This window comes from Homarus americanus, unplaced genomic scaffold, assembly GCF_018991925.1.
Source record: "Homarus americanus isolate GMGI-L3 unplaced genomic scaffold, GMGI_Hamer_2.0 scaffold24922, whole genome shotgun sequence".
NCBI classification, from domain to species: Eukaryota; Metazoa; Arthropoda; class Malacostraca; order Decapoda; family Nephropidae; genus Homarus; species Homarus americanus.
In genome coordinates, this window is record NW_024722610.1 from 3,795,339 (window position 1) to 3,805,401 (window position 10,063).

General features: G+C 35.5%; 2 protein-coding genes across 2 annotated transcripts; both read left to right on the forward strand.

Annotated features, from left to right (window-relative positions):
• The first annotated feature begins 19 nt into the window (after nucleotides 1-19).
• Nucleotides 20-4,701, forward strand: LOC121862896 (tyrosine-protein phosphatase 9-like). The gene is made up of 3 exons (XM_042361295.1): nucleotides 20-134; nucleotides 493-630; nucleotides 4,495-4,701. The coding sequence occupies exons 1-3, from the start codon at nucleotides 72-74 to the stop codon at nucleotides 4,648-4,650; spliced, it is 357 nt and encodes a 118-aa protein (XP_042217229.1). The 5' UTR covers nucleotides 20-71; the 3' UTR covers nucleotides 4,651-4,701.
• Nucleotides 4,702-6,006: 1,305 nt separating this feature from the next.
• LOC121862897 lies at nucleotides 6,007-9,486 on the forward strand. Its single transcript, XM_042361296.1, has 3 exons — nucleotides 6,007-6,304; nucleotides 8,594-8,648; nucleotides 8,972-9,486. The coding sequence occupies exons 1-3, from the start codon at nucleotides 6,215-6,217 to the stop codon at nucleotides 9,145-9,147; spliced, it is 321 nt and encodes a 106-aa protein (XP_042217230.1). The 5' UTR covers nucleotides 6,007-6,214; the 3' UTR covers nucleotides 9,148-9,486.
• Nucleotides 9,487-10,063: the final 577 nt, after the last annotated feature.

Here is a 10,063-nt window from a genome sequence, read left to right on the forward strand (position 1 = left end):
TCAGGGTTAAAATCAGGGATTTTATCGCAACACAGGGCCCGAAGGAAAGCACGAACAAGGACTTTTGGAGGATGGTGTGGGAGAACAATATCCACATTATCGTCATGTTAACTCAATGTACACAGAACTCCAAGGTAAATAGGAGTGATAAGAGACAGTTGATGTGTAGAGATGCGAGGGAGAGAAAGGAGACATTATTACAGTACTGCACAGTACACAGAATAATTAGGGAAACAGAAAGATGAGAGACATGATATGGAGTGAGAAAAACAGTCAGGTGAGATGAATAATAATAAGAGAAGACAGCTAAAGGTAGTTATAGGAAAAGATAGTGTTAGAAATAGAGAAATGAGAGAGAGGAGAGGATGAGACAGAATTCTGAAAGAAAGAAAATAAAAAAAAAAAAATTAGATGGAATTAGAGAAAAAGAAGAAAAAGTCTTACATTCGGTACTCCCATAATCAAATCTTACATACATAATGCCTCCTTCAGGAAAAATGTAGCAAGTACTGGCCTAACGTAACTGAAGATCCCTTAGAGTACCCAGTGGAGCAGCTCTCCGTCAAAACCTTGGAAGAGACTCCCGACCTGCCAGGAGGATACATCACTCGCAAAATGATTCTCTGTAAGGTAAGGAACACTTCAACAAGGTTGAGGAATAATACTCATCAATGCAAGGGTTTCTAAGTCTCTGTAGGTTTGTTATCAAGAGTAAAAATGTCATTGAAATGTGTAGTAGAATCAACAGGAAATATCAATAGTGATATTTTCATTAAAGTACAGTATTTAATAATGGCAGAAGCCAGGGAAAGATTTCAGTAACTCAAGGTTAGAAGATGCCAAAAGATGGGCGAGCATGAGCGAGATACTGTACTAATAAAGTATGCAAGGAATAGATTGATTTCAGATGGTTTTATATGTTATGGGAATGATGGTAGTGAGGAAAGAAATAATATCAGTTAGGTAAAATATAATGGCAGCAATGCAGTACAGTAAGCTGCATAAGTCACTCTTCTGTATAATGTTTTGTCTTAATATTTTATAGGTTATACTGTATACAGTAATAAAATTTATCCATAATCTTATACTGTACACAAATTAACATGCATATAAACACAGGTACATATTATTACTGTACTGTATTACCTTTGTTACTTTAAGGATTTTTGTTTCAAAACATTAGTTTGTATTTACAATTTATATACAAAATTCTGGGTCATACTGTATATAATTGGTTTATATCTGATTATTCTGCTTTGGCTTTCCATCACACATTATATTGGAATCACAAAACTTATAAGCAACTATATTATTACTGTAGTTATTTCAGGTACTGGAAACGGACTTTTTTATCACTCTTTACTTGCAGCAAAAATAACTGACTTTTAAGATACAATACAGAGTCCTCAGTTAGCGTCGGGGTTACATTCCTGAAAATCTCGACGTTATGCGAAACAGATAAGCGGATCAATTTTCCCCATAAGAAATAGATAAAATATGGGAGTTACGTTCCCCAGCCTCCCTTTTCCCCATGAAAAAAGTTACATATACAGAAAATCAGTCATTTCTATAGAAAATAGTACAGTACAGTCAACCCTCACTTTACGCGGTTAATGTAACCCACAGGGTACCGCGGAAAGTGAGAAACGCGTAAAGTGAATAGAGACCAGCTGTCCCCCAAACTCCACTTTTTCCAACACAATACCTATGTTCTAGTAAAAATAACATCTTAATTTTATGATGGTACATGCACACAATTAATACTTAAGAGAAATAGAGAAATACAGACGCCAAGTTAATGTCCATTCAAATAATGGACTCATTTTCCTCCCCCTCTTCTCACACTACACTCACTGGCTCTTCCCTCTCTGAGAAATTTTGAGGGGAAAACCACTAGATTTTAAGGTATAGTAATAAATAATACCTCAAACTAAAGTTAGGATAATATAATTGACATTGCTGGATTCCTTGTAACACCAGGAATATTTTGAATATAAATGTCATATATTTTGCACAAAAGATAACATATTTACTCAGAGTAAACATTAGATCTAAAATTTGTATGTCTAATGCAAAATCTATGATGTTTATATTCAAAATGATCATCAAATTGTAAGAATTCCAGCAATGTAAATTATATTCTGGCTGGGTAATTTGTATGAATTTTATGAGCTAAAACAAATATCTTCAGTTAATAAAAAAAAATATTCTTCACACCTTGCCAGATGGTCGGTCGGTCCCTCCCTCCCCCCCACCCCCCACCAACCATCCCTACCAGATAAATGTGTGGGGAAACCAGACTATTTACCTTTTTAGTAATAAATAATACCTCAGACTAAAGTTAGGAAAATATAATTGACATTGCTGGATTCCTTGTAAGACCAGGAATATTTTGAATATAAATGTCATATATTTTGCACAAAAGATAACATATTTACTCAGAGTAAACATTAGATCTAAAATTTGTATGTCTAATGCAAAGTCTATGATGTTTATATTCAAAATGATCATCAAATAGTAAGAATTCAGCAATGTAAATTATATTCTGGCTGGACAATTTGTATGAATTTTATGAGCTAAATAAAAAAATTATACTTCACCTGCGTAAAGGGGTACACGCACCGCGGAATGTGAGCATCCTGGGTTCTGGCAGGGCTCTGCGTAAACATGGAAACGCGGAATGTGATACAGCGTAAAGTGAGGGTTGACTGTATAGTCTCCCCTCGACTTATGACATATTCTACTTACAACAACCCGGACATACGACGGCCATGGTCGTATAAAATATTTTTCACATTACGCATTTTCGAGTCCCGACGTTAGTGATCGCACTGTGTACTGACAAATTTTTTTTTTGTAATTCCCTTTAAAATGGCTGGCAAGCGTAAACATGAGAGTTCTCGTGGTGCTGAGAAGAAAAAGCGACACCCATTTTAGAATTTCTATGTACTATTTTCGCATATTCGACTTACGACCTGGCCGTCGGGATGGAACCCCATCGTAAGTCGAGGAAAGACTGTATAGAACTACAGTACTAAGTTTGTATTGGTACTCACCGATGGGCGGAGGTGGTAGAGCGAGTGTGTGGTGGGTAGTGGAGCGAAGGAGGAGGATGACGAGAGTGGAGGAGGGTGGAGGCAGAGAAGGGCAGGAGAGGAGGAGGGTGGCGAGTCACTGAGACTCTGCGGCTGCCTCCTCCTCCTCCTGCTGCTTTGACTGGGGTTCCTCCGCCGCTGCTTGCTCTTCCTCCATTGTTGGCGGGAATGTCTCGGCAGCAACCGTATCTGAACTGGCAGCTTCACCAGTCATCTTTATGTTGTGGAAGTTATACCGACGCTTAAATCATTGAAACCAGCCTCGACTGGCCGTAAAGGTCTCTTCTTTCAATCCTTCATCCTCTTCTTCCTTTAAGTCGTCAATTAAGGATCTGGCCTCAAGCTGGATAACCATAAGGCTCACAGGGGCATTGCATTGATTCTGGTCCTCCATCCACATAGCCAGCATCTTTTCTACCTTCTCTATCACAGTGCTTCTAGTACGAGTTGTCTTAGTAGCACTCAGAGAAGAACCACTTCCAGTACTAACCTTAATCTTGTCAACGTTGGTCCGGATGGTACGCACCGTTGTGGGGGTTAGACCAAGCACAGCGGCTATGTCCACAGTACGTTCCCCTTTTCCAAATCGGGTTAATACATCCACTTTCGTAGCAAGAGTAATGGTCTTACGTTGTCTCTTCACTACACTAGCATCAGTAGCACTTGATGGGTGCTTGGAAGCCATTTCAAATGGTTAGAGTACAGTTTTAGAGCAAAAGCACTTAAGTACACACGAATCATGAAGTCGTAACAGAAACTGGTTTGGCGTCGCTTGGGGATGCTGTGACATTCCGCGAGTGAGGGCAGCGCACCCAGCCGAGACAGCGTAGCGCGGCCAGACAATAGTGGGTGATGCGTCTTAGAAAGTAGTCCGTGATGAAACAAAACGAAGTAGTATCGGATCACCGGGAAGTTAAAAGAATTTTTGGTCTCTAAAGTTCAGCGACGTAGTACCGAAACAACGTTAAGCAGGACGGCATTAAACGAGGACTTACCATATTGAGAAAACATTTTTGAGCCTATGGGAGTTCAGGTGATGATAGCATAGTAGTACAGTATAAACTCAACGAAAATAATTGTGTTACACCCCCTCTGGCATTATGATCTGAAACCCATGACAAAGAATTTAAGTCAAGTGACAACGAAGCTTCGAGGTTTGAATCTGAAAAGGGAACTTTTCCCAAATTCATTGTCATTGGTTTCAGAACATAAGGCATGGTAAGTGTAACATGGCTTTTTTCTTTGAGTGTACTTCCTGGGACTGATCAGACTTTAGCCACTTTATTCACTACAAGAATAACCACATTCACTCTTGCTTTACGATAAAGATACCTAAGGGAAGGTAAGATGATGTAAAATGACGTGAACAGAAGCTAAAGTGTATGTGTTGTCTCTCTAGACCGGAAATCGGTTAAGGGATATAAAACACTTCCAATACATCGCCTGGCCGGACATGGGGTGCCCCAGCACTCCAGATCAGCTGCTGAATTTTGTCAAGGTTATCAAGAGTGCATCATCTTCTAAATCCTCAACCATATTGGTCCACTGCAGGTAAGATAGCTGAGGTGGCAATGCAATATTGTAGTCACCTCTTGGTAGAAATAAAATGTGCAAACTGTTAAATATTTCCAATGAAGAGATTCTGACAGTCCCTCTTAAAGCTAACACTTTCAGTTATTAGTACAAGTGGCTAACACTTTAATAGATTACATGATGATTAGCCCCAATGTTTTTCACCACTTGACCTTAAGATTAGTGCAAGCTTAATCTACCTTAACCTAACCCCAAGGTAACATTAGGATGTTCTAATCATCAGGTGAAATAAATTGAGAGGGCTAATCTTCAGATATTCCAATTTGATTATACTGTACTTATACAACTGTACTTTGAATCAGCTGTAAAATGCTACCATGTGTACATTTACAAAGATAATGGCAATAAAAATTATTTGTAAGATCAAAAGATATGAAAATAAAATGAGATTGAAGAATCAGATTCATATTTGTGGGACAAGAAAGAAGAGTGATGGAAGGAAGGGAGTTGGAGGTAGTTGGTGAGCCATGATGACCATAAATAAATACAAATGTATCATGTGAACGAAGACTGGATACTGTAACAACACCAGTTGTTTTAGTACAGTACACAAGCTAGAGGTGACAATAGGAACTGCATGAGAGAGATGTATTGCCTATCTTCCACATTACTTACACTCTCAAACTGTTTACATGGTCGTTCATATCTCTGATGCTCTGTGTACTCGACACATACAAGCTCTTTACTGTACCTGAACTTTGCTGGTCTAGTCTGGACAATAAAAGAGTTTGTGCTTGCTTTCCTGGTAGGTTATTCCCTAAATTCAATACTCTTACTTCAAATAAGTTAATTCTGGGAGTTTACTGTGCTAGTAATTTCTTTAGCCAGAGACTGACCAGTAGAGGAGTGGCAACTAGCTGATGCCAAATATTAACATGTGGTCGAGTATTGACCTTTACAACGGTGTGTGGCAAATCATAAACAAGACTAATGGGTCAGTGTATGGAGATGACCCAAAAGATTTATAGCAACTAAGGTGTAGGAGTTATTGTCATTTTTCACTTGAGGGTTACTGTCATGTGTTTAGCCATTCCCTGTAGCAGAAAAGGTGATGTTGATAAAATATAATAAAAAATTACTAATCGTGCATGTCTATGAATAGAAAAGAATAATCGTAGAATAAGTATAATTGTCATGTGTATCTCTCAGTACATGATAATGAGTATAAGAGATAGTCATGTTATATGACTTGTGTCATTTAGTAAAATATCTTAGAACTGATCATTAGAAAAGTCTATCTACAAAATATTAATATGAATGGATTTTTTTTTTATAAATGCTGCATTTAGAAATACCCTGTACAGTATATAAACAAACATTCTGTATAACCTCAGTGGACATTGTTAAATTCCTCATATAATTTTCTGCCTTTCTAAGTAATGTTCTGAAGTAAAAAAAGCAAAGGTATTAGACACTGTTGGAAAAAAAGTAAAAATATATAAACTTTATAAATGTGATGAACATGTTGGCCATTTGACAGTGCTGGTGTGGGCCGCACAGGAACCTTCATCGCTGTCTACAACCTCATGAAAGAGATGGAGCAGGGTTCCACTGTGGATATTTTCAACTGTATCTTCAAGATGCGCAATATGCGCCCTAACATGGTTCAGACTCCGGTACTCCTCTCACCTTCATGTTGATTTTATTTCTACTGTACCATCCCAGTAGTATCTATTACAATGTCAAAGAGAGACTGTGTTTTGCAGTGCTTGTGGGACTATAATAATTTTTCTCTTAGAACTGACTATAGATAGATACAGTACTGTACCACAGATAGACATAATATACAGTATAAATAGATAGATAGAAATGATACTGATACGTATATACTGTAGATAAACAAACAAATAGATAATAATTCAGTAAAATAGTCACACAAATTTACATTAATTCATCACGTAAGTAGACAATGCAGGTATTTGATATACAGTACATAGATTGTGCAGATAAACACTGTACCTAGACAGTGCAGGTACGAATACAAGAAAGGTACACTCTCAACAAAACTTCTTGAACACCTGGGCACAATGGATGTGAGTATGAGCAAAATGGTGATTGTCATCTCGGAATAGTTTCAGAGTCTTGCATTGTGCTTATAGCGTTCGAGAGATTTTTGGTGAGAGTGTAACTGACAATGATGGTATATTTTTATTTATTTATTTTATTTATTTTATATTTTTTTACGGGGATTAGCCCACTTGGGCACAGGTCACTGACCCACATCAGGGCTTGGGGGGCGAAAATGTAATAATAATAATAATAATAATAATAATAATAATAATAATAATAATAATAATAATAATAATAATAATAATAATAATAATAATACAGTAATATAATAATAATAAAACTAAAAATAATAATAATAATTCATAGTAAATAAAACTGAAAAAAAAATGAAAATAAATAATAAATTAATATTGATAATGATGATAATAATAATAATAATAAAGAAATACAAAAATGAAAAAAAAAACATCCACAGGTCAGTCATCAATATTAACCATTTATAACAACACTGCAATAATAATAATATTAATAGTAGTAATAATAATAATAATAATAATAATAAAGAACCATAAAGAAATACAAAAATTAAAAAAAGATGAGTGAGAAACAATATACTATGTATATTATTGTCAATGGTAAGAGAAACAATTGAGACCCTGTAATTGTGTGTAAATGAGGCAGAAAGTCAGATCATCAACCTGGGACTTGGTCACAATTTTCGTGATGCCATATGGCAGTGGGGTCTACCATTAGTCAACACATTATGCTTCCAATATCTTCCTAGGTGGTAGTACCCCCCTGTTTGATAGCTGCCTACTACCTATACTTATGTTCTACACACAGCAAAAGTGTACATTACACACATAGTACACAAGGGCAAAATAGGTATGGAATTATCATGCAATGCAATTACAGGTTGACAACCCCTTACCCGAAAACCTCTGAAAACTGAGTCTTTTCGTGGAGCAAATGTTTTTTCTTTTCTTTGTCTTTTTTTTTTTTTAAACCAGGATCAGCCTACCCGGGCACTGGTCACTGACCCACATCGGGGCCTGGGGTGAGAAAATGTAATAATAATAATTATTATAATAATAATAATAATAATAATATTATTATTATTCATAGTAAATAAAATTTAGAATAAAAAATACAAAGAAATAAAATAATAATGACAATAATAATAATAAAATAATATATTAATAGTAAAATTAATAATAATAATAATAACAATAATAATAATAATAAAATAATAATACTAATAATAATAATAAAGAAATACAAGAATGAAAAAAAGATCAAAAGTGAGAAACATGATCTAGATCTATGAATTATTATTACTATTATAATTATTACATTTTTGCCTCCCAGGTCCCAATGTGGGTCATTGACCTGTGCCCGGGTGGGCTGACCTCTGTAAAAAAAATTAAATAAATAAAAATTAAAAAAAAAACTAAGCTAACCATTCTGAAATCCGAAAAATTCCGACATCCGAAATACATCTGGCCCCAAGGATTTCGGATAAGGGATTGTCAACGTATAGTAACACTGCCATTCAGGAGGAGCAGGCCTACTTATACATGATGATAACCCTTAAAAATGTAATTTAAAATTTTTGCCTGACGTTTCAGTGCTATGCATGGCAGGGATAGATACATTTTTGGGTAACTACCTAAACAGTGAAGATTTACAATGTACCTAGGCAGTACATGTACAAGTATACAAACAATGTACCATAACTCGACAGTGCACGTACACAAACAATGGTAAAAATTAAGGTGAATCCAAGGATAGCCAACAAAGTCATTAGGTTATTTATTATTCAAATGTGAGCAAATAGGCCATCAGAGGAAGATATTTAAGCTTCAGAGTATATTAATGTAAATCTTGTGTTACAGATGCAGTATGCTTTCCTTTACCAGTGTGTCCTGCAGCACTACAGAAACTGCACAGGTAAATGACCCTGCCAGCATAATTCACTTATTCTGTAACAAATTTGTGATTATAGCAAGAGTGCAGTGTGATAGCTTTTCTCCTTTTGTTTATATCTTATTAATAATAGTACAGAGAGAGAGAGAGAGATTTTCAGTAAAATTGTCATAAAAATTCATATTGGTTTACATATCCTGTACTGTACATAGACAGGGCAGGTATATAAAGTGATAAACAATAAGTTGATTAAACCAAAGCTAGCAGAAGGCCATTAGAAGCTTATTTCCATAAAAGATCTATGTCATGATAATTTATTCACATGATGGTGCATGATTTGCCCAAAGGTTTGGATATTGAAGAGGAGCCTAGTTACCAAGCCCCAAGGATTCCAGATCTTGTCTCCAGTGTGAAACGCCTATCACTTGGCACCATTAGTGACTTCAAGGACAGTGCTTCTCCTGTTGAGGCATATCCAGACCCTCCTCCCTTCCCTGAGGGATTTGGGGATGACTCATCATAATAAGATTAACTATTGACAACAACCAACATTAACTTGTCTATGATACCTGGTGCAGTATTATGTAAATCATATATTTCAATCCTTTTCAGAACTTAGTATATTTACACCTTTTCAGCTTAAAGTGTTCAATTTAAAAACTCTTCCAACATTTTACATTATACTGTATAACACAATGAAGTCAACAAAAGTATCATTAGATACAAAATTAATATTAAGGCATTGTTGTAACATAAGATTTCTTTCTTATTTGGTTATTTAATTCATGCATTATATATATACTGTAATATACAGTGGTCCCTCGGTTAACGAACGGTTCGATTAACGAAATTTCGGTTAACAAATTACCTCCCATAAGGATCTTCATTTCGGTTAACGAACAAAACTTTGATTAACAAAATCCTTACGACAAACACGTTTTGTTGTGAGCATCAGCTGATCAGCTGATGGGCTAGTCTACCAATTCAGTAATCTGTTCTATGTTTACATTCGTTTCCAGTGGAGCAAATATCAAGAAAATTGTGCTCTTTAATATTTGTGCATTTTTTATATTAAAATTATTGGTCATTCTAAAATTTAGCCATCCAAGCTCTGTCTACATAAAGTTTTTCAACTATTATTTTTGGCTCGATATAGGTATGTAACTTTATTCATTCATTGAAACTCATTTACATGCACACACTGTCCTAAGGGCAAAGCTGTACTGTACTTGTATCAAAATAATGTACAAAATGATTAATAAAATTTTTGTCTAGGGCAAACTATAGCATGATTATATTCAAATTAATCACTATCTTATAAGAATTCCAGCAATGTAAATTATATTCTCCCTGGTCACTTCTATGACATTTTATAAGCAAAAAACAAAAACTCAATCTAAAGGACATAAATAGACAAATAAATACTTCACTAGATCTTC